The following is a 25,953-nucleotide window of genomic DNA, read 5'->3' as shown; positions in this document are numbered from 1 at the left end:
AAAGGGATCAACTCGCCAAGACCGGTTTGGCTCAGTGGATAGAGTATCGGCCTGCGGACTGAAAAGTCCTGGGTTCGATTCCGGTCAAGGGCATGTACCTTGGCTGCGGGCACATCTCCAGTGGGGGTGATGCAAGAGGCAGCTGATCGATTATTCTCTCTCATCGATGTTTGTAACTCTCTATCCCTCTCTCTTCCTCTCTGTAAAAAATCAATAAAATATATATTTTTTTTTTTAAAGAAAAAAGAAAAACAAAAGGGATCAGCTAGAAATAATAAGGGATCAACAAGAAATAAAGAATACATTGTCTGAAATAAAAAAATATTATACAGAGTCCTAAAAACAGAATGGGAGATTGCAAGAATCAAGTCAAAGATTTGGAACATAAAGAGCCAGAAGACAAGAGAATCCAGAAAGTTGAAGATAATGTAAGAAAGCTGTGGGACAACTTCAAGCGAACCAACATCAAAATTATGGGGGTCCCAGAAGAAGAGAGAGAGCAAGATCCCAAAAACATACTGAAAGAAATAGTGACAGAAAACTTCCCCCACATGGGGAAAGAATTAGACTTACAAGTCCAGGAAGCACACAGAACCCCAAACAAAAGGAATCCAAAGAGGACCACACCAAGACACATCATAATTAAAATTCCAAGAGCAAAAGACAAAGAGAGAATACTAAAAGCAGCAAGAGAAAAGCAGGTAAAGAAGCACCCTTATGATTGTCAGCTGATTTCTCAACTGGAACCTTGCAGGCCAGACGGGAATGGCAAGAAATATTCAAGGTGATGAATAGCAAGAACCTACAGCCAAAAATACTCTACCCAGCAAAGCTATCACTGAGATTCAAAGGCCAGATAAAGAGCTTCAGTAATAAAAAAAAAAAAGCTAAAGGAGTTCATCACCGCCAAACCAGAATTATATGAATTGCTGAAGGGGGTTCTTTAGGAAGAGGAGGAAAATAAAGATAAAAACTATGAACAACAAATATGTAACTATCAACAAGTGAATTTAAAAACCAAGGGAGCCGAAGCCGGTTTGTCTCAGTGATAGAGCATCGATCTGTGTACTGAAAGGTCCCAGGTTCGATTCCTGTCAAGGGCATGTACATTGGTTGCGGGCACATCCCCCGGTAGGGGGCGTGCAAGAGGCAGCTGGTCGATGTTTCTCTCTCATCGACATTTCTAGCTCTCTATCTCTCTCCCTTCCTCTCTGTAAAAAATCAATAAAATATATTTTAAAAAGTAAATAAATAAATAAAAACCAAGGGAATTAAAAAAATCTGATGAACAATATTAACTGGTAAATATAATAGAATCAGAAGTATGGACGGGGAGTGAACTGACAATTCTCAGGGAAAAGGGGAGTGGGGGCATGTGAGAAGAGACTGAACATAAACTGTGCACCTATGGATGAGGACAATGGGGGGTGGGGAAAGGGCAGAGGGTGGGGTGGGAACCTGGTGTAGGGGAGCAATGGAGAGGGGGGAAATGAGGAACATTTGTAATAATCTGAACAATAAAGATTTATTTTTAAAAAATTGTACAGCAAATACTGATATACCCACAACTTAGATCCCACAATTAACATTTACTGTATTTGCTGTTTCACATATTTATCCATTCATCCATCCACTTTATTTTTTATTCATTTTAAAGCAAATTGAATCAGCAGTGGTTAAATCCCCAAACATTTCTTTATGGGTAACATTAACTTGATGTCAGTATTTATTTGAATTTGGTTCTTTTCTTTTTTATTGAAGTAAAAATTATAAAGAGTGATATGAACAAATCTTAAGTGTACCATTCAGAATTCAAGAACCTTACCAACACCACCATGTCAGTCATTTCAGGAAGAGCCGGATAGGCTCTATATGTTGTATCTGAGTCATGTATGTAACAGTAACGCAGTGTATGGTCTCTCACCCTGCAGCACAACGCCCCGATCCCCCAAGGTGGCCGAGGTGCCATCCAGTTTGTCACGCAGTACCAACACTCCAGCACCCAGAGACGCATCCGTGTGACTACCATTGCCCGAAAGTGAGTAGACCCAGTTTCCTTTCTGTTAAGCTACTGTCCAATGTTTTGCCCCATGCAAGATAATTTGTCAAATAGATGAGTATCAACACATGCACCAAAAGATCACAAATTTGATTCCTGGTCAGGGCACATGCCTGGGTTGCAGGCTCGATCCTCAGTCGGGAGCATGCAGGAGGCAGCCAATCAATGTTTCTCTCTTATATCAATATTTTCTCTCTGTCTCCCTTTTCCCCACTCCCAGAATTAATAAAATAAAATAAAAAAAAGTTCATGGACCTTTCTTTATAAAAATAATATATCAAGGACCTCTTTGTCAATTTCATGATAAGGTAATATCTCATTCATTTTAATGGCTGTTACATGGTTTGGATGGGATATATTATACCACTCCTTTACTAAAGGCCATTGCAGGTCTTACCTTCCTTCCAGCAGTGCTGCCTTCATAGTTCCAGTCATTTCATAGAAGCGGAATTTTGGATACTGCAAAACTACTTAAGAAGCTAATTTGTGTTTTTCTTAGTAGTGTAAGGAGAATACCCTGGCTTCTTATTAATAATGACATTATTAATCTTTAACATGCAGATATAGAGCAATATGCCACTTTCATATGTGTTATTTCATTTATCAATGAGTTGAGCACTTTCCATGTTTATTAAGCAAATGCATTTCTTCTGTGATAGCCTTTGCTCATTTTACAAAACCTGTATTTTTCCTTGTTTATTGATTTGCAGGGACTCCTTGTATTTTGTTTGTTGCTTATACCTGTCCCTGGTCTATCTTTTGTCTTTTAGCTTTGTTCATATTGTCTTTATTTGTATGGAAAACTTGTATGTATGCTCATTCTCTTTACCATGGTGTCAGGGAAGACATTTTGTGAATTTGTAAAGACTTAGATTTTTGTAAGATTGACTTAGAGGAAGGAACACTGGTACCTTTTGGGTATCTGTTTTCATGATGTCTTGTAGAATATAGGAAAGTTCCCTATAAATTTATTTTGTACTTAGAGCCTTCAGAAATCACACGAGGGTAAATGAAAATGAGTGTACAACTGCTGTGATTCTTTACCAACAGTGAAATTTGAATTTGTGTTGTCTTAGATGAAGGCACAGGACTTAGGTTTCTTTATCTTAGTGAAGAGCTGGCTTTCTGGTCTCCTCAGTAATAAGCATGTATTAACTCTATGATTGTCAGTTGGGCAGATGCACAGAGTCAGTTCAAACACATAGAAGCAGCATTTGACCAGGAGGCTGCAGCAGTCCTGATGGCCCGGCTAGGAGTGTTCCGAGCGGAGTCAGAGGAGGGGCCTGATATACTCCGGTGGCTGGACCGACAACTCATTCGACTGGTAAGTTGGGAACTGTGTGGCACTAGGTTCCATCTTGGTCTCTCTCTACTTAATAAAAAAAAAATTTTTTCTGCCGAAACCGGTTTGGCTCAGTGGTAGAGCTTCGGTCTGTGGACTGAAAGGTCTCAGGTTCGATTCCAGTCAAGGGGATGTACATTGGTTGCGGGCATATCCCCGGTAGGGGGTGTGCAGGAGGCGGCTGATCGATGTTTCTCTCTCATCGACGTTTCTGGCTCTCTATCTCTCTCCCTTCCTCTCTGTAAAAAATCAATAAAATATATTTTTTTAAAAATTTTTTTTTCCTCTGCTCTCTTTTTTGTTTTTTGTTCACCCTCATCAGAGGATATTTTTTCCATTGAGTTTAAGAAAAAATGGAAGGGAGGCAGGAAGGCTGGAGAGAGAAAGAGGGAGAAACATTAATGTGAGAGAGACTCATTGATTGGTTGCTTCCCTCACACACCCCAACCGGGACTGGGCATTGAACCCTCAATCCTCCAGTCCTCTAGCTGCTGAGCCACACCACTCAGGGCTCTGCTCTACTTTTGAGAAAACAAGGTCAACAAGAATTTATCAGTTGCTTACCTGATAAATACCAAACACTGAACATTCTGAGAGTGTTAAGTATTAAATAGGCATTTTCCTCAAGGGCTTACATTACATTTGGGAAGAAACAACACGCACAGGACATTTAGAGAATGATGCAAAGCTGTGTGTTTGAGAGTTGATTTAGATGAGTCACTGTGAATGTTGTGTTCTGTATTTTCAATCCAGATCTTGGATATTTTTTTTATTTTTTATTTTTCAAATAGTGGTCGATGGCCCAGTGAATGTTGGGAGATGTCTAATGTGTCAATCTGGACCGAATCAGAAGAGTAAAACCACACAGTAATTTCAACAGGGAAAGGTTATATCAAGAATTACTACCTTGGAATTGGAATAATGAGAGCTGTGTAGTAAGATGTAAAGAGAATGCAAATAATATAGGAATAGCAGGTAAAAGGCACTGCCACTGCTTCTAGGCTGAGGTAGGTCACCCAAGGAAGAGTCTTTCCTCCCCCTGGGCTTGTCTAGACCTAGGTGGGACATGGCCATGGTTCACTGAGTCCTAACGGCAGAGTAGTTACCATGGTGTTGTGCCATGAAATTCACCCTCTAGAATTAGATGAAAATCCGCACTTTGATGTGCTGAGGAAAAGCTGTGGGGTACCATGTGCTCCAGGAGCTGGGCCCAGGGGAAGCCATAAGGCTGCTGCTGGGTTTGACACACTGGAACCCAGAAGCAAACCCTTGCCTCCAGCATCCTCTACTGACAAAGCTCAGCATTGTGCCACTAGCAGAGGAAGCATTTTAAAAGAGCCCAGGCAGAAAGGGTGAGTTTGTAGCCATGAAGAAAAAAATCAATAACTGTCATACCTCATGATTTTACTGTCTTGGAAATTCACGACAGGTATTTATGATCAGAGGCACTGAAAGCCCAGTAGAGAAACATATTTAACTTTGTTTAGCTCTGTGTTTGCCCTTGCTGTTTAGTGGAACCATTTTTTTCCTTCAGGGAATATCAACATTTCAAACACAATTTGAAAATTGAGCCAAAACCGGTTTGGCTCAATGGATGGAGCTTGGGAACTGAAGGGTCCCGGGTTCGATTCCGGTCAGGGGCATGTACTTGGTTGCTGGCATATTCCAGTGGGGGGTGTGCAAGAGGCAGCTGATCGATGACTCTCTCTCATCGATGTTTCTAGCTCTCTATCTCTCTCCCTTCCTCTCTATACAAAATCAATAAAATATATATATTTTTTTTAAATTGAGCAAGTGGTTGGTTTTATGTAGAAAGTGAACCATGAATCAAGTCTTTTATTTTTTTAAATATATTTTATTGATTTTTTTTTTTTACAGAGAGGAAGGGAGAGAGATAGAGAGTCAAAAACATCGATGAGGGAGAAACAGATCAGCTGCCTCCTGCACACCTCCTACTGGGGATATGCCCACAATCAAGATACATGGCCTTGACTGGATTTGAACCAAGGATCCTTTAGTCTACAGACCAACGCTCTGTCCACTGAGCCAAATTGTTTAGGGCATGAATCAATTCTTTTAAAAAGTAGGGTAGTAGGAGAGAACTAGGCAAGGCTTGCCAAGTGGGGGGCCCAAGCCTGTGGGAGGTGGCTGTGCACTTCAGCTTATGCTGGGGACTTTGGCAAAAGGGCTGTCACAGAGGCCAGATCGTGCAGTGGGGAAGGAGGCAGTGAAAGTGCAGTGTAATTAGGAAATGTCTTCCATTTTAAGTTGTCATTGCCTTAACATTAGAGAGAGAGGGAACTTCGGTGTGGTTCCCAAGCAGGAGTGTGATAACAGCATGATTCTTGTATTTACATTTACCAGTTCCATTCGAGGTAAATTTGGAAAGAGAAAAGACTACACTATTAAGGAGACTGATGTAGGGGTTTGCAGGCTCAAGGAAGGTCAGACTAGGATGGCAGCAGTACAAGTAAAGTGGGAGGAGGTTTGGAATCAGAATTAATTCTAAAGAAAGAATTGAATCCTAACAGATTTGGCTCAGTGGATAAAGCATTGGCCACAGACTTAAGGGTCCCAGGTTCAATTCCGGTCAAGGCATGTACATTGGTGGCAGGCACATCCCCAGTAGGGACTGTGCAGTTGGCGGCTGATTGATGTTTCTCTCATCGATGTTTCTTTTTTTTTCTTTTTCTTTTTTTAAAAATATATTTTATTGATTTTACACAGAGAGGAATTGAGAGGGATAGAGTTAGAAATGTCGATGAGAGAGAAACATCTACCAGCTGCCTCCTGCACACCTCCCACTGGGGATGTGCCCGCAACCGAGGTACATGAAGATAGAGATGACACGCAGAGAAAAGAACTGTATAAACTTTCATGGAAAGGCAAAACAAGATCGTTCTATAAGGCCCCAACAAATATCTCTAATTTGTACATGCCCTTGACCGGAATCGAATCCGGGACCTTTCAGTCCACAGGCTGACGCTCTATCCACTTGAGCCAAACCGGTTTTGGCTCTTTTCGTTTTTTAATATATTTTCTTATTGATTTCAGAGAGGGAGAGAGGGAAACATTAATGATGAGAGAGAATCATTGATCGGCTGCCTCCTGCACACCCCCTACTGGGGATGAAGCTCGAAACCCAGGAATGTGCTCATGGAGGAATTGAACCCGGGGACCCTTCAGTCAAAAGCCAATGATATAGCCACTGAGCTAAACTGGCCAGGGCTTGCTTGTTTGTTGTTTTTGTTTTTTGGGTTTTTTTAAATATATTGTATTGATTTTTTACAGAGAGGAAGGGAGAGAGAGAGAGCTAGAAACGTCGATGAGAGAGAAACATTGACCAGCTGCTCTTGCACACCCCCGACTGGGGATGTGCCCGCAACCCAGGTGCATGCCCTTGACCGGAATTGAACCTGGAACCTTTCAGTCCACAGACCGATGCTCTACCACTGAGCCAAACCAGTTTTGGCTGCTTGTTTGTTTTTAATGGAAGAAGTGCCCGAGAACTTATCTAGCCCCTCAATAGTCAGAGTGGTGTTTAGAATGTAAGATCCCTAGTCCCTCCCCAATCTGCCAAACTAGAATTTGCATTTTAATAACCTTGGAGGGAATATGTCTGCCTATCTGTGACTGAGAAGTGTTGGTCTGGGACTCACAGTCAGTCAGTGGCAGAGTTGAAATTGAAATGTAGTTCTCGTACTCCAAGGATTTTTCCAGGTGACACTAACTTAGGGTTTTCCTCCTGATTTTTGTTGTTTTCTCTCAACAGTGTCAGAAGTTTGGACAGTATAACAAGGAAGATCCCACTTCTTTTCGGTTATCAGATTCCTTCTCTCTGTATCCTCAGGTAAGAAATATACATTTCTAAAACAACAATAGAAGAATACATTGTGATAGAAATAAAACTGGCTATTCTCAGGGCAAAGTGAAGACTTGGCATGTTTTGCGACTCAAGCTACAGGACATGAAGGTTATTCACTTCAAGACAAATACTATGTCTCTGTGAGAGGCAATTCCTGAGCCCAACAGAAGACAGAGATGACACACAGAGAAAAGAACTGTATAAACTTTCATGGAAAGGCAAAACAAGGTCGTTCTTTAAGGCCCCAACAAATATCTCTAATTTGTAGAAGTTCTGGCTGGACAGTCATCTACTTCAGCAGCAGACAGACAAAAAAATGAAGCACATAGGAAGATGAATATAATAAAGGAGACCATGTTAATATGACAGATGTTTAATGATAAGTTCATGGTTATTAGGCTGCATCGTGACTAGGGAAAACAGTAATAAGCAGCTTCTGTAAATAACTGCTTTTTGCAGAAACTAAGCATTTGGGAGTCATTGGACAAGAGAAAGGAAGGGTATTGGGGGGAAACCTGAAGTTGTCAGAGATCTGGACATTTACCTTTTCTGAACCTTCACCCTCATGTTTATTTTATTTTATTTTATTTTTTTTAAATATATTTTATTGATTTTGTCCAGAGAGGAAGGGAGAGAGAGAGAGAGAGTTAGAAACATCGATGAGAGAGAGTCATCGATCAGCTGCCTCTTGCACACCCCTTACTGGGGATATGCCCGCAACCAAGGTACATGCCCTTGACCGGAATCGAACCCGGGACCCTTCAGTCCCCAAGCCGACGCTCTATCCATTGAGCCAAACCGGTCTCGGCTTCACCCTCATGTTTAAATGAAGAAAGTAGAGCTTAGTTCAGTGGATGGCTCTGAGGATTACATGAGCTGAGGCCAGCCTAATGTTTAATGCTTTGTAAACGTGAACCTGTGTCTTCACAGCTGGGGCCTGTGCCTTTCAGGATGGGCTCCTTGCTGGTGCACCTTTTCTAGCACTGGAAGGAAACTCAACTTTATTTCATCTTCCCTCAGAGACACCTTAATGAGAAATAAATTTGAAAAAAAACAGACCTATATATGCAAATTTGCATTATCCTTTCAAATACTTTTTGCTTTGGGAAGTGGACACAGGTTTCATTCTTGAACTTGTATAGTTTTGACTCTTAGGGTTAAAAGGGAGCTCAGAGGTCACCCCACTGGACCCCTGGCCCAGGGTAGGGCTGTGTGGTACCTGATGTGTGCCTCTTCTCCGGCCTGTGCCCGAGCGGTTGAGGCTGAGTAGTGTTGTAGAAAGAGCCAGAATCAGGGCCAAGTTCCAGCACTGGCTCTGCTGCTGCTGATCCTGGATGAGGTCCCGGACCCCTGTGAATGCTGGTTTCCTCTTTAGCACGTTAAGTGCCCGTCCTGTTTTGTCTTCTGGACAGAAAGTACAGTGTCAATCACCGGTGACTGACAGGGCACTTAACGTGTTGAAGGGAAGGAGTTGGTCTGGAGTTTTTGTACAGCTGTGGAACCCTTGCTTCCAGAGGACTCTCTTAAAAGCCAGTACATAAGCAGACAGACTTGGGTGCTGCTCTAGTTTTGCCCGGCACCACCCCACCCACTGGGTCCCACCACAGTACTCCACCACCTCACTCCCAGGGCCTTGTGATTTTGTTAAAACTTAGGAGCATGGTATGGAAACCACTGAATAAGTTGGTTTTAAGATCCCCTCTGTTGGGGCATCTAAGATAGAGATCAAGAGCCCAGCCAGTGAAGCCAACAGTCTGAATTAGAGTCTGGTTCTGCCACTTAGTAGTGGTGGCCTTGGGCAAGTTGCCTACCTGCCCCTTGGTTTCCTGATGTGTAAACTAGGGATGGTAAGAGAACCTACCTCCTGGGCTTATTGGAAGAATTGGATAATTCTTGTCAAGTGCTTTATGCCTTGCACATAGGACGCATGGAATGTCAGCTGTGATAATCATTTAGGAACAATGCTTCACTATATGGAGTCTCAGGAAGCTTTATACTTCTCAAGGCAACTGATTTTCATATTCTGGTAACTCTTCAGAATGAGTTAAAAGTCTGCCCTCCACTTTCTAATTCTCAGGCTAAAGCACATACCTCTCGAGCATCATCATTTTGTCCCTCTCTCCTTTACATACCTCACTGTACATACTAGCCTGGGTCTGAGTTCTAACCGCTCATCTGCTGTTACTGTGCCTGGAGTCCCCTCTCCCCAAACTCTCTGGCCCCCTCAGGAACCTCTTTTAGACCCAGTGGCTGTGGGAAATCTGCTGACCCTCCAGCCCCATCCCACTGTAGCAGTACTTGCCTGTACAGGGGCTCAAAACATGCCGCCCCAAATGTGCCTTTTCCCCACTGGGCTGTGAGCCCTTTGACAGCAAACATTCTGCCTCTGCAACCCAACCCAGTGACTCCAGAAATAAATGCTTTATCTTGCCCATTTCATGTGGAACCTTTGACACACCCAGAGGCTTCCCCCACTCTTTAAAAATACTTTTTAAAAATTTTCTAATTGTAAAAAACACATAAAATTTACCATCTTAACCAATTTTAAATGTACTGTTCAGTTTTAGGCATATTCATATTGCTGTGCAACAAATCTATAGACTTATCATCTTGCAAAACTAAAATGCTGTATCCATTCAACAACTTTCTATTTCCTTCTTCCCGCAGCCCCTGGAACCAGCATTAAAGTCTGGGTTCTTCTGCTTTAGGGAGCTAAAGCAAGTCTACTCTTTTGGGTATCTAAGGTTACAGCTCTATGGTTTGTCTTTTTCTTTGTGAATGCAGTTCATGTTCCATCTTAGAAGATCTCCATTTCTTCAAGTGTTTAACAACAGTCCTGATGAGTCGTCATACTACAGACACCATTTTGCCAGACAAGATCTGACCCAGTCCCTCATCATGATCCAGCCCATTCTCTACTCCTATTCATTCCATGGACCACCAGAGGTAAGGCTTTATGTGAATGCCTTTCTCCCAGTTCATTTTAAAATGCTTTTAACTAAGATTTGCTTATAATTATATTACCAGGTTATTTTTTGGTTATTAATTCACTGTTATTTTTAACAAATTTTAGCAATAGGTCCTATGTTGGAATAAACACTAGTAATTTCACTGACATAAATAAATATTATATATCTAGAGCTATAGCGTACATATTTAAATTCAGGTATGACAGCTCATAAACAGCTTTCAGGGAATGATTAGCATGTGATCACAGTACACTGTTTATGGTAATTGGTTCTTTTGTCACATGGTATGACTTTCTACAGCACTTTTTTTTTTTTTTAATAAATCTTTATTGTTCATATTATTGCAAAAGTTCCTCATTTTTTTTTCCCCTCCACCAGGTTCCCACCCCACCCTCTGCCCTTTCCCCACCCCCCATTGTCCTCATCCTTAGGTGCACAGTTTTTGTTCAGTCTCTTCCCGCACCCCCCTCTCCTCTTTTCCCCAAGAATTGTCAGTCCACTCCCTTTCCATACCTCTGATTCTATTATATTCAACAGTTAATATTGTTCATCAGGTTTTTTAATTCCCTTGGTTTTTAGATTCACTTGTTGATAGTTACATATTTGTTATTCATACTTTTTATCTTTATTTTCCTCCTCTTCCTAAAGAACCCCCTTTAGCAATTTATATAATTCTGGCTTGGCGGTGATGAACTCCTTTAGCTTTTTTTAATTTGTGAAGTTCTTTATCTGGCCTTCGATTCTCAGTGATAGCTTTGCTGGGTAGAGTATTTTTGGCTGTAGGTTCCTGCTATTCATTACCTTGGATATTTCTTGCCATTCCCGTCTGGCCTGCATGGTTTCTGTTGAGAAATCAGCTGACAGTCGTATGGGTGCTCCTTTATAGGTAACTACCTGCTTTGCTCTTGCTGCTTTTAATATTCTCTCTTTGTCTTTTGCTCTTGGAATTTTAATTATGATGTGTCTTGGTGTGGTCCTCTTTGGATTCCTTTTGTTTGGAGTTCTGTGCGCTTCCTGGACTTGTAAGTCTATTTCTTTCACCAGGTGGGGGAAGTTTTCTGTCACTATTTCTTTCAATATGTTTTCGGTATCTTGCTCTCTGTCATCTTCTGGGACACCCATAATTCTGATGTTGGTTTGCTTGAAGTTGTCCCAGAGGTTTCTTAGACTATCTTCAACTTTCTCGATTCTCTTGTCTTCTTGCTTCTGTGGAAGAGTGTCCTCTGGCTCTTTGTGTTCCAAGTCTTTGACTTGATTCTTGTAATCTTCCATTCTGTTTTTAGAACTCTGTATAATATTTTTTATTTCAGAGAATGTATTCTTTATTTCTTGTTGATTCCTTATTATTTCTAGTTGATCCTTTATTATTTCTAGTTGATCCCTTTTCATATCTTCATAGGTCTTCTTTATTTTATCAGCCTTTTCTAGGAGATTCTTAAAAAACCTTATAAGCGTGGTTTTGAACTCTATATCCAGTCGCTTTTTGTCCTCCATTTCTTTCGTTTGTGATCTGTTTCCTTGTCTTGGCATTTTTGCTGCTTTCCTGAGTTGGTAGGGTGGGAGGATCAGCTGTATCTATGCCAGGAGACAGCCTTATTCGACTAGTCTTGGAAAACTGCAAGAACCTCTGTGCTCAGCTTGGATGGGGCAGAGTTTCAGGGTGGAGCCTACAGCCTTGGCTTCCAGTTAGCCTTGCCCTATGAGGTTCCTGAGTCTCAGTGTCCTTTGGTACTTGCTGCAAGCACCTCTGAGAGAAAGGTGCCCTAGAGTTTCGCCCGCTACCAGACAGTCTAGTCTCTCCTCCAATGAGCACGCAGCTGGGTTTCTATGCAGTTGGAAGTGAGGTTAAGAGCAGTCTGGAGCTTATGTCTCCTTCCCGCTAGGGCAATCTGCGGCTCAATCAACAGTCTGTTCTCTGCGCGAAATATGCGTGACTCTGCCTTTCGCCGCTTCCCTGAGCTTCCGCCTTACAGCCCAGATTCCCTCTGTATGTGTCTGGGTCCCCAGGGTCTTGCTCAGAACTGGGGTTCAGTGCTGTCAGAACTGGGGTTTGGCACAGTCCGGAGCTTTGATCTCCTTCCTACTAGGGAACACCAGCCAGGCACTCAGCTGCCCCTCCTCTCTGGCTCCGTCCTCTCCACACATGCAACGTGTCTCCGTACCTTAGGCTTTTACAGCTCCTCTGATTTTCCTCTAGTTTTCTCTTTCCTTCTTGTTGTAGAATTTCATCAGTCAACTTTGTTCTGGATAATGTCCACTTTATATTTTAGTTGTATTTTTTGAAATTATTGTGTGAAGCTGCAGTTAGGCGGTTACCTATGCCGCCATCTTGGTTTCTCTTGGATTTTTTTTTTCCATCTACAGCACTTTTTTTCCATCTACAGCATTTTTTCCATCTACAGTGCTAGTGATGTACTTGAACTAAGTAATGCCCCAGCCGTGTGCTTTTGCTTACTCTTGGTAACTGGTGAATGCACGCACCTACTAGACTTATTCAGTATAAATTTAAAATTACTGTAATATATAGAAAACTTTTCTGTGAAATTAAATTTTTCATACATAATTAGTTTTTTGGTTTTTAAAAAAATATATTTTATTGATTTTGTACAGAGAGGAAGGGAGAGAGATAGAGAGTTAGAAACATCGATGAGAGAGAGTCATCAATCAGCTGCCTCTTGCACACCCCCTACTGGGGATATACCCGCAACCAAGATACATGCCCCCGACCGGAATCGAACCCGGGACCCTTCAGTCCCCAAGCCGACGCTCTATCCATTGAGCCAAACTGGTCCCGGCATACATAATTAGTTTTAACCCCACAAATATGTCTACATAAGTAAAAACAGATACACGAATTAATTTGTCCATTTTTAAACATACACATTTGGAAAACCCACTTTATTATATAATGGGCTTTTGGCTTTTTTAAAAAATACTGATTTTTAGAAAGGAAGGGAGAGTGATAGAGAGATAGGAAGATCAACGAGAAAGGAACATCATCAATCAGCTGCTTCCTGCATGCCCCCCACTAGGGATTGAGCCTGAAACGGGGCTTGTGCCCTGACTGGGATCAAACCAGCAGCCTCTTGGTTCCTGGGTCAACGTTCAACCTGTGAGCCACGTCGGGCGGACACCCCCTTGCCTGAATTAATCTATTGTATTGTGGTTTTACTGTATTTTTTTTTCTAGCAAATTTATTCATAGAGCAAAACTAAAGAAAGAAAACTTTTGAGTCTTTATAGTAGTTAAACATTATTTCCGAGTCTTTTTTTTTTTTAATATATTTTATTGATTTTTTTACAGAAAGGAAGGGAGAGAGATAGAGAGCTAGAAACGTCGATGAGAGAGAAACATCGACCAGCTGCCTCTTGCACAACCCCCACCGGGGATGTGCCCGCAACCAAGGTACATGCCCTTGACCGGAATCGAACCCGGGACCCTTCAGTCCCCAAGCCGACGCTCTACCACTGAGCCAAACCGGTTTCGGCTATTTCCAAGTCATATATATATATATATATATATATATATATATATATATATATATGAAAAAGTCATAGGCGTGTAAAGCTATTTGTGGAAGGCAGGATTACAAGTGAAAAACTTAAAAAATGGTTAGGTACTTTTTTCATTGTGTTCAGATACTTTAACCCAGTAATTCCATGTCTTGTATTCTGTCTGAAGAATATATTCCTATATATATAGAAAATGTTTTGTTCAAAGAAATAGTAAATGAACTATTAGAATAGAAAATTTAAAAACAATCCAAATGCTCAATAGTAGGAAAAAAATAAGAAATATTCACAGGTTATGTAACATAATACAATAGATAATCCTTATGTTAAAAACGATACATGAAAAAAATTAAGATAGGAAATTTTCTAAATTATGCTTTCTAAAAATTCTGCAAGATTTAAAAACTATATGGAAATAAACCAAACTATCAATATTTATTGTCACTGGGTTCAAATTTTCTTTAATAAGTATAAGCTACTTTTATTACTGAAATGAAAATCATAAAAAAATACATTTTGCAGTAAACTTTTCAAACTTGTATTAAAAGCTGTACTTTTTCATAAAGCCATCCCTATGTGTCATCTGCAGTTGTACTGGGTTTGATAGAATGTGTCTCTGATAGATAAAATCCTTTTTCAGCATGGAACAGAATGTTTGGAATAACTTTTGGTTCCTAGAGCAAAAGATGTCATTAATCTCCCTTCCTAACTGATGAGAGGTTGTTTGGAGCTTCTTTCCTTCACGGAGTTGAAACTGAGAACTGCTAAGTCAGGGAGCAGAAAGTGGGGATGACAAGAAGGGGCGAGGCACCGCACCTGCTGCTCGGGGTTGCTGCTTTGGCCATGTGGGGAACAGGGAAGACCATGTCATCTCTCCCCTTTTTCTTTAAGCCAGTACTGTTGGACAGCAGCAGCATTCTAGCTGACAGAATTTTGCTGATGGATACTTTCTTCCAAATTGTCATTTATCTTGGTGAGGTAAGATGATATTCTAATTTCTTACTATTGTTTTTACTTATTAATATAGGTTTTTATGCATTTGCAACAAGAATCTGGACTTAAGAAACCCACAGTTTATTATAATGAGTACAGTGGCTTTTATTCTAGTGAATAAAATCTCTTTTCAGGTCCTTAGGGTATTTGTATATTAGTAATTTCAATAACATTTGCTGTAAGTGATCCTTTCAAATCACCATAAGTTATTACTTTCTGAGTTGTCAGGCAAGATCAGTTCTTTTCCTCATTAAACTTATATGCACTATTACCCTTTCAGAGTTATGTCAGAGTTAGTAGTAAACACGTGTTTGGGACTAAAGATTTTATTTGAGATAATGTGACTCAGTGAACCTTAGGCTGGGCCTGTGGACCTCTAGGAGGACTATGGAAGGCTTTTAGGGCAGTCCATTTCTTTCTAAAAGTGGCTCATTCCCTAAGAAAGGGAATGGTTCCTCTAACGAAAATTCTTTAACTAAGCATTATATTCAGGGAGATATTCTTTTTTTTTTTTTTTTTTTTTAATATATATTTTTATTGATTTTACACAGAGAGGAATTGAGAGGGATAGAGAGTTAGAAACGTCGATGAGAGAGAAACATCGACCAGATGCCTCTTGCACACCCCCTACCGGGGATGTGCCCGCAACCAATGTACATGCCCTTGACCGGAATTGAACCTGGGACCTTTCAGTCTGCAGGCCGATGCTCTATCCACTGAGCCAAACCAGTTTCGGCCAGGGAGATATTCTTTTTCTTCTATTGTGCATTCTTTACCTATAGTTAGTTGCCTTGGTGGTTGACTTGACTTTCTAGTATCTATACTTTAGAAGTGATTTCAGATATCCTGAAAAGATACAAATTGTGTTTCAGAATTCTGTTTATAACTTAGAATTTATTTTCTAATACTAATGAGCATTTTATAACTTTAAACTTTTTCAGCATATTAACCCCCAATTTGCCAGCCACTTACTCACAGGTGGTAAGCCATCAGTAATGGTCCTAGACCAGTGGTCGGCAAACTCATTAGTCAACAGAGCCAAATGTCAACAGTACAACGATGGAAATTTCTTTTGAGAGCCAAATTTTTAAACTTAAACTTCTTCTAACACCACTTCTTCAAAATAGATTCCCCCAGGCCGTGGTATTTTGTGGAAGAGCCACACTCAAGGGTTCAAAGAACCGCATGTGGCTCATGAGCCTCGGTTTGCCAACTACAGGACTAGACCAAAGACTGTTTGTGACCAGCTGCCTTTCCCACTGGTTCCTTTAAAAACAAAAAGTTCACACATTTATTGCGCACCTTCTGTAAGCTCTGAGTCTGCTGGTAGGTGGTGTTCTTATGGCCCAAGTTAGCTTATGGTAATTTCCTTCATGCCACCAGTCAGTCAAAAAATTAAGACCTAGAAAATAGTATTGAAATCTCACAGAAGGGAAAAGAGGCTGCAGAAGGAAGCATCTAAAGAGAATCCTCTTTCTGATATTAGATTAACAGTTTAACAGTTCACACGTGAAAGCACTTCAGCTTATTTATAGATACTAGATGCCTGGTGCACAACATTCGTGCACTGGGAGCATCAGGAGCAACATTCGTGCACTGGGAGCATCAGGTGGTGTCCCTCAGCCCAGCCTGCGCCTTCTCGCATCCAGGACCCTTTGGGGGATGTTCACCTGCTGGCTTAGGTCAGTGCTTAACCATTGAGCTACACATTGGCTGGGCAAAAATTTATTATTCCTTTCTCCCACCAAAAAAATATATTTTAATGATTTCAGAGAGGGAGAGAGAAATAGAGCATCATTGATGAGAGAATCATTGATTGGCTGCCTCCTGAACACCCCATACTGGGGATCAAGACTGCAACCTGGGCATGTGCCTTGACCGGGGATCAAACCATGACCTCCTGGTTCACAGGTCAACACTTAACCACTGAGCTTTGCTGCTGGGCTAAACTTGTCATTCTTGATGTAAGGCTTCTTCACTGGAAGCAAATTTGGGGGTGGAGAGGTGGTATTAGAGTGTCAGAAGTGTCAAAGAAGACTGTTGGTTTAGTGTTTCCTCAGTAATTTTGGTTTGTTTGTTTTGGTGTAGACCATCGCCCAGTGGCGTAAAGCTGGGTACCAGGACATGCCTGAATATGAAAACTTCAAGCACCTTCTGCAGGCACCAGTAGATGACGCTCAAGAAATTCTGCAAGCACGCTTCCCAATGCCACGTTACATTAACACAGAGCATGGAGGCAGTCAGGTTGGTTTTGGTATTCAGTTAATTTTATGATATATTTTTATGGCTATAAATTCAAATAGCATGGTTAATTATTTGTTTTTATGATATATTATTATGGCAAATCCAAATAGTAGATGGTTAATATTTTATGTGGTGACATAAATTGACATGCAGATAAACTTCCAATAATGACTTCTTTTTAAAGGAGTGGTCAGAATATGTTAGTGTAAAAGTAGAGGATCGCCAATATAAAATACGTTTTGTGTTTCTGGAACCCTAATAAATCAGCAGCTGGCCTTAAGCTAAAGAAATGGACTCCTGTTCAGTAACAAAAGAAATGTAAAACTTTTCCCCCCTAGTATACTAATATTAATGCCACTTTAATCTTTAAATCTTTTTTTTTTTTTTTTTAAAGGCTCGCTTCCTTTTGTCCAAAGTGAACCCGTCTCAGACACACAATAACCTATATGCTTGGGGACAGGTAAGAAATTGTCAGGTATTTGGGGAAGTAGCCTGGCTACTTAAAAACACACACACACACACACACACACACACACACACACACACAAAACTAATTACAAATTGGATTCTTTTTGACACAGAGACAGAATAACTTGGATAATTTGTTGGGGGGGAAACTTTGAACATAGATTGGGGTTTGGGGGTGGCTACCCAGTGTGGATCCCTTTCTGCAATACACAGCATAATATGAAAGGTTCAGCCTGGTTGCAGGATCGATCCCCAGTGGGGTGTGTGCAGGAGGTAGCCGATCAGTGGTTCTCATCATTGATGTTTCTATCTCTCCTCTTCCTTCCTCTCTGAAATCAATAAAAATATTTTTTAAAAGAAAAAAAAAATAATATGAAAGGTTCAGGCCCGAGGACAGTACACCATAGTGTGGCCTCCATTTTGGCTCTCATAGACCAGCAGCATTAGTTGCCCCAAGTCCTCCCTCTCTTCCTTTCTCTTTTCCTTTTATTTTATTTATTTATTTTTTTTAGTCTCTCCTCTCCCGGCTCCCTTCCTCCCCTTCTCTTTTCTAATAGGGCAGGGCAAAAGCATCTACAAATGCTCACTGTTTGTTCTTTGTCCTCTTTACTTTTCAGCCTCTGGTTCCTTCTTTATCTAATTATTCCAGCCATTTATGCCTTCTTATGAGCTTAGTGGGTCAGGGGAGGGTTTTGTGAGGAATCGATGCTTCATTTGAATGCATTAGGCAAAGGATGGGGTTTGACGGGAGTTCACATAGCAAAGGGGACAGCACTTATAAATGTTCAGAGTTGGACAATTTTTGTGAACGTTCTGAGTCCTTAATTCATGAATTCTAAATAGTTTTCAAGATACCTATCAATTAACCTTTATCATTAAATTTCAGGAAACGGGAGCACCCATCCTAACCGACGACGTTAGCTTGCAGGTATTCATGGATCATTTGAAGAAACTGGCTGTCTCTAGTGCCTCTTAAGCTGAGCACATGAGCTGCAAATTAAAGAAAACACTGTCAATTGTGTTCATTGTTGTTTATAAAAGCTTAATAGCATTCCTTTTCTTGTGGATTTAAATAAATAATCAAAGGAAGTGTTGTATCTAACTCTTTATATAATTTATTTGTATTTCTTATCTGTGCCTCTTGCATTAAAAAAATTATAACTTCATACATGTTTTGGTACTTATAAATGTTTATATGCTTTTTCTATTCTAACTTTACAGTCCATATAAAATCAAAAGTAGCCGAAACCGGTTTGGTTCAGTGGTAGAGTGACGACCTGTGGACTGAAAGGTCCTGGGTTCGATTCCTATCAAGGGCATGTACCTTGGTTGCGGGCGCATCCCCGGTGGGGGGTGTGCAAGAGGCAGCTGGTCGATGATTCTCTCTCATCGACGTTTCTAGCTCTCTATCCCTCTCCTTTCTTGTCTGTAAAAAATCAATAAAAATATATGTATTTTTTTTAATTTTTAAAAAAAAAAGTAATGTATTTTGGCAACCTGTTTTGGTGGAAACCATAATGGTCGGAAAGGGAAATACATTTGAATGAAGAAAGCACTGGCTAAAATAATGCTAATACAAATTTGATTTCCTGATGTCTGTGTGTGTGTTTTTTTAAGTGATAGGCCCAAAAGGTGTTTCCTATACTTAATCCTCATTTACTGTCTGTTAACAGACCAAGAAAAAGTTTGAAATAAGGGAGACTTTGTTGAGGTAGATTGGTCTAGAGTGGCACTGTGCCTAACTCACAACATTCCATGTAAACCGTCCAGCCTAGGTAGACATAAGGAGGAGTGGCTCTAATAGAGTGACAACACTTTATCTTGGGCATAAGTAAAATAACTTGAACAGGTTCTGCTTTTAACCAGTTACCTGCCACACATCCAAAACAGAAGCCATCCCCACATGCCACGATATTTTTAATTTAATTTTTAAAAAATCACCTGACTCGCCAAAACTGGTTTAATTCTGGTCAAGGGCATGATTGATGCTTCTCTCTCATCGATGTTTCTAGCTTTCTATCCCTCTCTCTTCCTCTCTGTAAAAACTCAATAAAATATATTTAAAAAAATAAAATAAAAAAATCGCCTGACTCAAGTTGAATAAAGGATGTCATCTTATATTTGCTATTCTTTTCCCTAGGTTTTATAATTTTTGTTCTTTGAAAGAAGATTTTGTTCTCTGTTGAGGAATTCCAGCTTCATATTCTACTAAATGGAGTATTAGAGGTTATTGATGTTCCCTTTAAACATAGGCCAATTGCTATGACAGCTGTCATCCCGGAATTCCTTTTTGTTTGGACTCTTGGGTTCTACTTTTTCTTCTGTTCCCTAAGTCATTTTCCCACCTAATATAATTTTTCCTTAAAAAAAGTAGGTGGAAGATAATTCAATGAATCATTCTGTCTTCATATTTGACAGCTTTGCTGACTGTAAAATTCTAAACCCCAAATAAATTTATCTTTCAGAATTTTGGACTAATTCATGCAACAAGTAATTCTTATGTATTTGCTATGTATGGAGTAGTCTTCCAGGCACTGGGAAGGTAGCCAATAAGACAAAAATTCCTGCCTTCGCTGAAACCAGTTTGGCTCAATGGATAGAGCGTCGGCTTGGAGACTGAAGGGTCCCGGGTTCGATTCCGGTCAAGGGCATGTAACTTGGTTGCGGGCATATCCCCAGTAGGGGGTGTGCAAGAGGCAGCTGATCGATGACTCTCTCTCATCGATGTTTCTAACTATCTCTCTCCCTTCCTCTCTGTACAAAATCAATAAAATATATTAAAAAATAAATAAGTAAAAAATTCCTGCCCTCATGGAGCTTATGTTCTAGTGAGGGAAGACCAACAATTAAACTTTAGAAGTATATTACATAATATATTAGAATGAGTGCTATGTAGAAAAGTAAAGCTGGGAACTCATATTAATTGGATTATTACCAATTGGATTCTGATGCTCTGTCTTTTGAATTTGTAGGTACATACTGTCTTTTTGCCTCTGCTCTGCATTCTTGGGTTTCCCGTCTTACGGTTGTTAAACAGTTACATTTAAATGCCAAGAGCTTTTATTTTCTGTAACTTTTCCGTAGGATACTTTTCTTACTTTTTGGATATAATTTTTAATTGAGTTACATCATCTGAAAGAGTACATAAAACTGTGTATACAGACGAAGGCTGAAACTTCCTCCTTGGGCCCTAGCCGATTTGGCTCAGTAGATAGAGCACCAACCTGCAGACTGAAGGGTCCCAGATTGGATTCCACGTAGGGACACATGCCTGGGTTCCAGACTTGGTCCCCAGTGGGGGGTGGGGGGGCGTGCAGGAGGTAGCTAATTAATGGTTCTCTTTCATCGCTGTTTCTCTCCCTTTCCCTCTCTGAAGTCAATAAAAATACATTTTTTTTAAAAAAAGAAACTTCCTCCTTGGGCCTTTCTGTTTCGAATTAACAGAAGAATGTGACAGACACAGCTCACTCCAGGTGGAAATGAGTTGCAGTGCTGGGGCAGAAGGGATGCTACTGGGTGACCTAATGTAGAAGATGTGACTGTTTCCAGGTGGAATGTGGAGGTTAGGGGTTAGTGTTCTATGAAGAGCAACCATCCCAAGAGGGGGACAAGGACTCTGAACTCCATCTCAAGGCAAAGAAAGCCTCTGATTTAGCCTAGAGCCATGGTCAGCAAACTGCGGCTCGCGAGCCACATGTAGCTCTTTGGCCCCTTGAGTGTGACTCTTCCACAAAATACCACGGCCTGGGCCAGTCGATTTTGAAGAAGTGGTGTTAGGAGAAGTTTAAATTTAAAAAATTTGGCTCTCAAGAGAAATTTCAGCCGAAACCGGTTTGGCTCAATGGATAGAGCGTCAGCTTGGGGACTGAAAGGTCCAGGGTTCAATTCCGGGCAAGGGCATGTACCTTGGTTGCGGGCATATCCCCAGTAGGGGGTGTGCAAGAGGCAGCTGATCGATGACTCTCATCGATGTTTCTAACTCTCTATCTCTCTCCCTCTCTGTACAAAATCAATAAAAATATATCTAAAAAAAAAAAAAAAAAAAACTTCCATAAAAAAAAAAAAGAAATTTCAATCGTACTGTTGATATTTGGCTCTGTTGACTAATGAGTTTGCCGACCACTGGCTTAGAGTATGAAATGATCAGTTATAAGTTTTTAAAACTCTGGAAAAGTGACAGGATAGATGGGAGGAGTCTGGAATCCAGAGTGGTCTGAAGAGAGGTATGTATGTGTTTAGACAGGTTACAGATGGGATGTTTAGGCAAGAGGATGAGTTCAGGTTTCTGGCTTGGGTCATTCTCTGATTTGCAGAAAAGGAAGGAAAGGTGTCTTTCCTGGTGGGGGTGGCACTGATACATTTAATCTTCGACATTGTGAGCTATAACTGAAAGTGCACAGCAGGATGGCAGTAATTAATATGGATTTGCTTGTAGGAGGACTAAGTGGCTTTGAGGGTCATTAACATGAAGTAAATAACTTGGGTGGGGTAAAGTTGCTCGGATAAGAAAAGGAAGCTTGGAACAGAATATTGATTCTTCTGTTTTGTTTTTAACAACTTTATTGAGGTATAATTTACATGCAATAAACTGCACCCATATAAAATGTATAATTCGGCCGAAACCGGTTTGGCTCAGTGGATAGAGTGTCAGCCTGCGGACTCAAGGGTCCCGGGTTTGATTCTGATCAAGGGCAGGTACCTTGGTTGCGGGCACATCCCCAGTAATCAATATAATATATTATAAATAAATAAATAAAATGTATAATTCGGTAAGTTTTGACAATACTGTGTACACTCATGAAACCGCCACCACCAACTTAAAGGAACATTTCCATTGTCTCCATGTTTTCTCAGGCCCCATTTTTAGTCCTTTCTTCAGCCACAGGGAACCACTGGTCAGCTTTCTCTCACTACAGATTAATTTGCTTCTAGAATTATATGTCTGGTTTGGCTTTCACATGGCATAATCCATTTTAGAGTCATCCAGATTTTTCATGTAACAGTAATTCCCTTTTTTTTTTTTTTAAATATATTTTATTAATTTTTTTACAGAGAGGAAGGGAGAGAGATAGAGAGCCAGAAACAGCAATAAAAGAGAAACATCGACCAGCTGCCTCCTGCACACCCCCCACCAGGGATGTGCCCGCAACCAACGTACATGCTCTTAATCGGAATCGAACCTGGGACCTTTCAGTCCGCAGATCGACGCTCTACCACTGAGCCAAACCAGTTTCGGCAGTAATTCCCTTTTTTAGATAAACACTGATTTCAGAGAGGAAGAGAGAGGGAGAGATAGAACATCAATGATGAGAGAATCACTGATTGGCTGCCTCCCCACTACTGGGGAATGAACCGGTGACCTGGGCATGGAACCCGGACCCTTCAGTCCCAGGCTGTGCTCTATTCACTGAGCCATCTGGCTAGGGCAGTAGTTCCTTTTCATTGGCGAGTGGTATACTACATTTCATTTACCCATTCACTATTTGATGGACAGTTGAGTTCTCATTTTTGTCTCTTATTACTAAAGCTCTGTGTCCATGTGCTGTGTGAACGGGGGAGGGGGGGGCAGGCACTGGGAGGGTAAATAGAAATGGAATGTCTGAGTTGTGCATGATAGGTGTAGTTCAACTTTTTAAGAAATGGCCATTATTATCCTGGCCTGTGCAAGGGTGGTTGGGCAAAATCATGTGCACCAAAAGGTTGCTGGTTTGATTCCTGGTCAGGGCACAGCCTGTGTTGTGGGCTCAGATCTGGGTAGGGGGTGTAGGGTGTATACTCGATAGCCAATAGGTGTTTCTTCCTCTCCCTCTCTAAAAGTCCATTAAAATTCTAAAACAAACAAAATCACAAACCCACAACAAAATTATAAAAGATTAAAAAAAAAAAAAAAGGCAAGCCCAGAGCGGTGTCCCTTACACGGAAAGGGCACGGGCTCTTGTTCAGGCACACACGTCGGGGCACCGGGATATTTCGCTCTCACATTGATGTTTCTCTAGGATGAATAAAAAGAGAAAAACTGACAGTATTGCAAAGAGGTTGTGACATTTTGTGTTCCCACCACTAAGAGCTCTGATTGCTCCAAATCCTTACAACTCTGGGAGTTCTCAGTCTAATTTTCAGTGATTCTGATAGGTGTGCAATGATGTCCAGTTGTGGTTTTAACTTACATATCTGTGGTGACTAGGAGGTCCCTGTGCTTGTTGGCCATTTATAGGAATGACGGCCCGCAGGTCTGGAGTGAGGGTGTGTGAGTGAAGGGAGTGCGAGGGCCAGAGTGGGATTGCTGGGAGCCTTGGGGACAGGTGGTTCCGGCTCTCAGCCACATAGATACATATATGTATGTATTTGTGAGAACAAGTTGCTCATAAAATTTTTTAAAATATATATTTTATTGATTGTTTTACAGAGAGGAAGGGAGAGGGATAGAGAGTTAGAAACATCAATGAGAGAGAAACATCCATCAGCTGCCTCTTGCACACCTCCCACTGGGGATGTGCACGCAACCAAGTTACATGCCCTTGACCAGAATCGAACCTGGGACCCTTCAGTCCGCAGGCCGGTGCTCTATCCACTGAGCTAAACCGGTTTCATCGCTCATTAAATCTTGTGTAGGAGATATTCTTTATATATATGAACAAGTAAAATCCACAGTAAATTTGCATATATGTAAATACACTAGACGGAAAAAAGGGATATTCAAGAGTAAATTCAAGCTGAAAAAGTAGTTTAAAATTTTTTCCACGGTTATGTTCTGAAAATGAGACTATTTACTGAATAAATTCAAAAATTTTATTCAAGCACTGCAACTAGTCACCGTTAGTGAAATAGGAGTTGCTGTTACCCGAGGAATGTGCTATAAGGTAGCTAGGTAACTCTCTCTCACCCGATTTGGGTATCTCTCTCTCTTCCCAATTTTTTTGGGAGGCAACCAAAATTTTTGGTGACCTTGCTTCGGCAAGGCTCATTTATTATCATGGTTAAAAGGAAGAATAAATTCCCTGGACAGTTGTTTTTTAAGTATGTTTTATTAACTTTTTACAGAGGAAGAGAGAGAGACTTAAGAGTCAAAAACATTAATGAGAGTTATCAGTTATTGATCAGCTGCCTCTTGTATACCCACAGCCTGGGATGTACCCGCAACCAAGGTACAAGCCCTTGACCAGAACTGAACCTGGGACCTTTCAGTCTACAAAGCAAGCTGTCACTCTATCCACTGAGCTAAACTGGTTTCAAGTGGTTTTGGCGCTCATAAAATCTTGTGTAGGAGATTTTCTTTTTTTATATATATTCTTGAGAAATTTGATTTTCACAGCTTTATTTTATTATTTTTTAAAATATATTTTATTGATTTTCCACAGAAAAAAAGGGAGAGGGATAGAGAGCTAGAAACGTCGATGAGACAAACATCGACCAGCCGCCTCATACCCTTGACTGGAATCGAACCTGGGACCCTTAACCCCGCAGGCCGATGCTCTATCCACTGAGCCAAACCAGTTTTGGCAAGATATACTTTTTTACCTATATATCGCTTTGCACTCCGCTGTCCCCTCTCAGGGGACATCGGAATTCTAGCATATCACTCGGATGTCCCCTCTCAGGGGACATTGCAGTTTATTAGTGATTACGGGGAATTGAGTTATTTCAACGCACGTTTCCGCTGCAAAGTAGCATCGAGTAGCTGGTAGCCAATGTCCAGAATGGTTCGGAGTGCAAAGGGATAAAATATATATATATATATATATATATATATATATATATATATATATATATATATATATATATATATATAAAAACAAGTAAAATCCACAGTAAATTTGCATATATGTAAATACACTAGACGGAAAAAGGGATATTCGAGAGTAAATTCAAGCTGAAAAAGTAGTTTAAAACTTTTTTCACGTTTATGTTCTGAAAATGAGACTATTTATTGAATAAATTGAAAATTTTTATTCAAGCACTGAAACTAGTCACCGTTAGCGAAAAAGGAGTTGCTGTTACCCGAGGAATGTGCTATAAGGTAGCTAAGTAACTCTCTCTCACCCGATTTGGGTATCTCTCTCTCTTCCCAATTTTTTTTGGGAGGCAACCAAAATTTTTGGTGGCCTTGCTTTGGCAAGGCTCATTTATTGCAATGTTTAAAAGGAAGAACAAGTTCCCTAGATAAATGTTAATTCAAGTTTTAACTCTTAGTTCTAGAAGTTGATAGTAGGAGTTGGGAAGCTTCTGATTATACATTTTGGAAGTGTTTCCTAACTCTAGCTCTTTTCAGTTTCAAACCTAGTGGAGATAGTGTTAGGGTTGGAGTATTGTGGGGACTGTGGGCTCAACTGCTAGGTGGTCAATGACAATCTCACAATTGATGTTTCTTCATTCTCCAGATTATAGTATATGTATTTTTCGATATTTTTTTTAACGAGTATTCCTTATAATATTGGGTCGGCAGCTAAGTAATTGCGGATTTTTTAAAGAAAATCAAAGACAATTTTTTCATGGAACTAAAT

At 40.6% G+C, this 25,953-nt stretch overlaps 1 protein-coding gene and 1 long non-coding RNA gene across 3 annotated transcripts in view; one reads left to right on the top strand and one right to left on the bottom strand.

Moving 5' to 3' along the window:
- Positions 1-18,916, top strand: part of SEC23B (SEC23 homolog B, COPII coat complex component) — a 49,090-nt gene extending 30,174 nt beyond the window's left edge. For both annotated transcript variants that reach the window (XM_084887631.1, XM_084887630.1), the window contains exons 13-20: positions 1,932-2,038; positions 3,230-3,383; positions 7,174-7,251; positions 10,051-10,212; positions 14,639-14,725; positions 16,829-16,984; positions 17,379-17,444; positions 18,339-18,916. In XM_084887631.1, coding sequence (XP_084743757.1) covers positions 1,932-2,038; positions 3,230-3,383; positions 7,174-7,251; positions 10,051-10,212; positions 14,639-14,725; positions 16,829-16,984; positions 17,379-17,444; positions 18,339-18,428 — 900 coding nt within the window. In that variant the 3' untranslated portion in view covers positions 18,429-18,916. The remainder of the gene's footprint in view (positions 1-1,931; positions 2,039-3,229; positions 3,384-7,173; positions 7,252-10,050; positions 10,213-14,638; positions 14,726-16,828; positions 16,985-17,378; positions 17,445-18,338) is intronic.
- The window catches only part of LOC311624437, a 152,572-nt gene extending 127,411 nt beyond the window's left edge, over positions 1-25,161 (bottom strand). The window contains exon 1 of the long non-coding RNA XR_014795321.1: positions 24,989-25,161. This is a non-coding gene — a long non-coding RNA (uncharacterized lncRNA). The remainder of the gene's footprint in view (positions 1-24,988) is intronic.
- Positions 25,162-25,953: the final 792 nt, after the last annotated feature.

This window comes from Pipistrellus hanaki (genome assembly GCF_964339955.1).
Source record: "Pipistrellus hanaki genome assembly, chromosome: 6".
Taxonomy (NCBI): domain Eukaryota; kingdom Metazoa; phylum Chordata; class Mammalia; order Chiroptera; family Vespertilionidae; genus Pipistrellus; species Pipistrellus hanaki.
This window is presented reverse-complemented; position numbering and strand designations above follow the sequence as displayed.